Raw genomic sequence first — 4,955 nt, forward strand, 5'->3', positions numbered from 1 at the left:
AGTAACAGAGTAACCGAGAACAATCATTAAGAGTAACAGAGTAACCGAGAACAATCATTAAGAGTAACAGAGTAACCGAGAACAATCATTAAGAGTAACAGAGTAACCGAGAACAATTATTAAGAGTAATAGAGTAACCGAGAACAATTATTAAGAGTAATGTCTCAACGAAATATTATTATTATTTTACATCCAGTAAATGATCTTACTACACAAATAAAATCACTGTTATACATTTTGAAAGTGGATTAATAATCTTTTTACATAAGTAAAAAATATTCTTATACAGTTACTATATAAATAACTAGTTTTGATATACAAAATTAAGGTAAGGAACGTTACTGCATCAAATACAATTCAGTAGTCTTATTCGGAGCTAACAGCATGGTAAAATTTTCTTTGATTATATTGCTATCACTTTCATAAGATTAAGTCTGAAAGTTGAGCATTCGGAGTTTCCAACTGCTTTGTTTATCAGTTTGTTTTTAACTCTGGTATTCAGTTTAACTGTTGCTAACTTAGATTATTGAAGAGATATGGTGTAATGCTGTACTGTATTTTTAATTAAGTCTCATTGATTAATTACATGAAAAAATAATTAGAGACGCACCAACTATTATACTGGTACCGGCATCAATTGTGGCATTATCGACAACTATCGGTATTGGCGATTCCAACTACCACAGAAACCGATTACAAACGTATGCTGTCATGAAAAATGGATTAATTTATTATAAACTGATATTAACTGACAGCCAGTTGAAAGTATCATCTACAAATATTATCGACATAAAAGTGGTATCAGTCGATCTTTAAAATTACCTCAAACTGATATTATGACATCACAAGCACCATATACTATGATTTATGTTGATTTCAATCTTAATGACAGCACGAACCAATCTCCGTGGTTTAATCTTCGTTTGATTATCTGAAACAATGTTTTGACCTCTGTGCTAAAGCCTTAATCGAGTCAATTGGTTGAGTGCCTTAGTACAGAGACCAAACTTTTGTGGCATGTTAGACTCGATACAAAATTAAACATCAGTTACTTACTCTTCCTTTATATATACCTACCATAAAACTAGGCTGCCCTCTTTTATATATGTCAATTCAGGTACTATCATTCAACAGATAAGGTTTCTTTTGTTAATATAGGTAAATTCCAATCTCATTCAACTGCATATTTTAAAATAATAATACAGTTCACACACAAATACTTATCAAAATATTTGTAAGATCAAGTTAATAATAGTTAAAATTACTTCTAAAACCAATGAGAATAATTAACTAACTTAACCTTTTAACTGCCTCGATCTCTAGTGCTTTATATACAACACATTATCATACACTACTCCCCACACTGACGGGACGACAGTACATGCTTATATTATGGATGAAACACTGAAAGTGAGGGAAGGTTAAAACATGTTAAACAAGGTTCAATGAGATGGATTTGGTCATGGTCGGCCAATTTCATGATCTCCAAATTCACCAGACATCAATATACCATTTTTTTGTTTGGGGGTATGTTAAGGGTATCATGTATTGCACACATATAGCAAACATCACAAAGCTAAAGATCAGGATAATGGATGCTATTGCCACTGTAACTGTGAACACGTTGCAGCAAATATCGGTTAGACGTGCTGAGAGCCACTACTGTGGCACATGGAAAAGTTTACAGTATTTCAATAAAAACTGTTTGAGTTGGGCTACAAGATGTTGAAAACTGCATGGTTGTATTCCTTTAGTTATTTAATTATTAAGTATTAAAATAGCAAAGATAATTTTGGACAACCCTGTATATATATACAAAGCTATTATTGAAAAACATTCTGAGTACAAACTTTAATATAATAATTTTTCCTAGCTATAAGTTCAATCAAATTTATACAAGTAAAGAAATATTTCTGAAAATCAAGCAAGAAATGGACCTAAATCCCAGAGTGTTTGTGAACTCACTGGAAAAATGATAATTTCTAAATTACAAAAGTTGAGTTATATTTGATGTTTACAATTTTCTTGGCAATGTTTTAGATTGATGAATAAAAAAAGATACATGTATAAAAAACAAACAAAAAGTCTACTAGATTCTTGTGAACCAATTTAATAAAACTGGTTGACAACTCCAACATTCTTATTTCATGTATATTTAGTGGAATCCAAAATCAGAACTATTAAATGATAACATAAATAACTTTGTACCTGAGACTTGTTAGCATGAGATGCTAAAGAAAAAGAACAGAAATTACCTAATTGTAGATCAAAATTGCATTCAACAACTGCCCAGTGAAGGTCCATCTTGGTGTGATTTTTTTCGACCAACAGTCGACATACGTGTGCTACATTCATTCTCTCATCAACCAAAAGGCTTTTCGTACAGCCATCATCTGTGTAGACTCTGATAAATATCTATAATGAAAGAGAAATATTTTATATTTAATTATACCAGACAGACAACCAGTGTATGTTAAAGCATAAAGTATGTATCTTTTTTTCACACATACACAAACTTAATGATTTTTGTTGTAAACAGGTTAGTTCATATTTCATGTCAAACTTACAGAAAGGTTTTTCACTTAGAAAATTAAAAAAAATGTAAGCTACATGATATATTGTTACATACCTTGTAAAACCTACTGTTTTTCCAATATTATAAAACAGGTAGACATGGGTTCTAACAGGATATGAAGTGTCCCTACAGTATAAAACAGGTACGACATGGGTTCTAACAGAATATACGGTGTCCCAACAGTATAAAACAGGTAGACATGGGTTCTAACACAGGTACGACATGGGTTCTAACAGATCCACGAGACAAAAATCTGTGGGGAACTGCAGATCCTCATGAAATTCTCAACCCTGATATATGTTACGATAGCGGAAGTCACATGATGCTAGTAACATGTGATGAATATCTAGAAGATTCACGAAGAGATGAGGGTAATCTGGATGTACGTTTTTAGAGTATATAAGCTAGCAAGAATAGAATTGCAGACAGACAGAGACGGACAATCGAGTCAAGCGCGGTAATGACCGTAAGTAAAGTGCATGAATCGTTGTGATTTATAGCGTGTGTTTAAGTTAAAGTGACTGTGGAAATTAAGTGTATTGCAAAGTTGTATTGAGAAAGAATAAACTAGTTTTATTTAAGAAAGGACTTGTGTCACCAAAGTTTCATGGGAAAGAAATTATACGGGAAATTAACAAACGACCAGAGACGTAACAATTAGTAGACTCATTTCATTAAACACAATACTATACTCACACCTATGGTTACATTACTATCACTAACCTTTTTAGTGTCGGATTCTTGTATTTTTTCCATGGCAAGTTTGATTTTATCAGATTTCATTCGAGCCTGGTCATCCTACATTCATAATGTTAACGGATTAATACATTCCTCTCTTAAACTATGTTCAGTACATGCATACTTTGATAAGTTATTCTTTATAGTGTTAGCTTTTCTTAGTGATTTTATGGTTTGTTTATTGATCTTATTGATGTTGTAATAATGTGACACTTGTATAATCTAAACTTTTTTCAAAGATTGTAGCTTTTAAAATCATACAACTAAATGACAAAGAATGTTTACTTAAAATGTAGTAATAAATTATCTTATTTTTTCAATTTAACTGGTGTTTTTAACACAAGTTCTTCAAGTTCAAGGTAATTTTTACAATACAACTCGGAAATATTACAGGTTAACAGTGAACTCCCGTTCTGCAGTTTATGACACAAATTACAAAATATTTTCACAGCAAAAAAACTTGTTTTTGTAGAATGAACTTTATTTGTTACAGGTATTCTTTTGCCACTTTTGGACAAAGCTATTGGTCATTTGAAGTTGATATATCGAAACGTTGCTACATATGAACTATCAATAACACTAAACTTGAATAAAATATATTAAAACATTTATTTGATGACTAGAAAAGCAAAAACAATATGAAAATTCGGAGGATAAAATGTTAGTAAGAAGTTTTTTTTGTTATATTTAAGATACATGTTGTCTTTCTTCTAGGTATCAAAAATTCTGTGTTAACATGTTGAATTTCATTGATGCTGCTATGACAATTATAGTAATATTTCTTTAACAGATCTACATTACTGAGAGAGAAATACTGATATGTATTTACATGCTAAATAAATTTCCCACAAATGTCTTAATTACACAAACTAGGTTATATAGCCACTGCGTTTATTTACCTTGGACGACGGTGGAGTGTGTGGTGCATGACTTAGCCGTCCATATACATTCTGACTAGACACGTCACTCCTGTTTGCTCCACCTCCTGAAGAGGCAGATGATTCTGAAGACAGCATGGACACGTTATCCGAGAAAGCCGAATCATTATCCGGACTATCAGTTCTAAGCCCGATCTCATGTTTTTGGGTACGCCCTCCTTCATCTTTTTCCTGAGGCCCTCCAATATCATATTTTGTTTTACGTGGGGAATCACGTCCAGAGAGTTGAGATATTTGTTGGGCAGCTCCCTGAACTTCTGGACTTGCTCCCGATAACCTCAAACCATCCCCATCTCCTGACACACTTCTGGCATGTCCTCTGTACATTTCTCTATCAAAGCGAGACCCTAGAGCACAAAGTTCCCCTAATATTGCATCAAGTTCTACATCTTGACTGGCTAGAAGATGAAAAAACACAGAAGCTTACATTTTGGTAAATGGTAATGAAAGCCCAATCAAGTTCTACATCTTGACTGGCTACAAGATGAAAAAAACACAGAAGCTTACATTTTGGTAAATGGTAATGAAAGCCCAATCAAGTTCTACATCTTGACTGGCTAAAAGATGAAAAAAACACAGAAGCTTACATTTTGGTAAATGGTAATGAAAGCCCAATCAAGTTCTACATCTTGACTGGCTAGAAGATGAAAAAAACACAGAAGCTTACATTTTGGTAAATGGTAATGAAAGCCCAATCAAGTTCT

The 4,955-nt window shown here is 32.7% G+C and overlaps 1 protein-coding gene across 1 annotated transcript in view; it reads right to left on the minus strand.

The window, feature by feature from the left end:
- LOC106475331 (ras-associated and pleckstrin homology domains-containing protein 1-like) overlaps positions 1-4,955 on the minus strand; it is a 19,066-nt gene that overhangs the window by 11,628 nt on the left and 2,483 nt on the right. Inside the window, exons 2-4 of the mRNA XM_022379472.1 lie at positions 4,213-4,649; positions 3,299-3,373; positions 2,209-2,415 (exon numbers count right to left, since the gene is read on the minus strand). Coding sequence (XP_022235180.1) covers positions 2,209-2,415; positions 3,299-3,373; positions 4,213-4,649 — 719 coding nt within the window. The remainder of the gene's footprint in view (positions 1-2,208; positions 2,416-3,298; positions 3,374-4,212; positions 4,650-4,955) is intronic.

Source organism: Limulus polyphemus, unplaced genomic scaffold (genome assembly GCF_000517525.1).
Source record: "Limulus polyphemus unplaced genomic scaffold, Limulus_polyphemus-2.1.2 Scaffold8413, whole genome shotgun sequence".
Classification (NCBI taxonomy): Eukaryota; Metazoa; Arthropoda; class Merostomata; order Xiphosura; family Limulidae; genus Limulus; species Limulus polyphemus.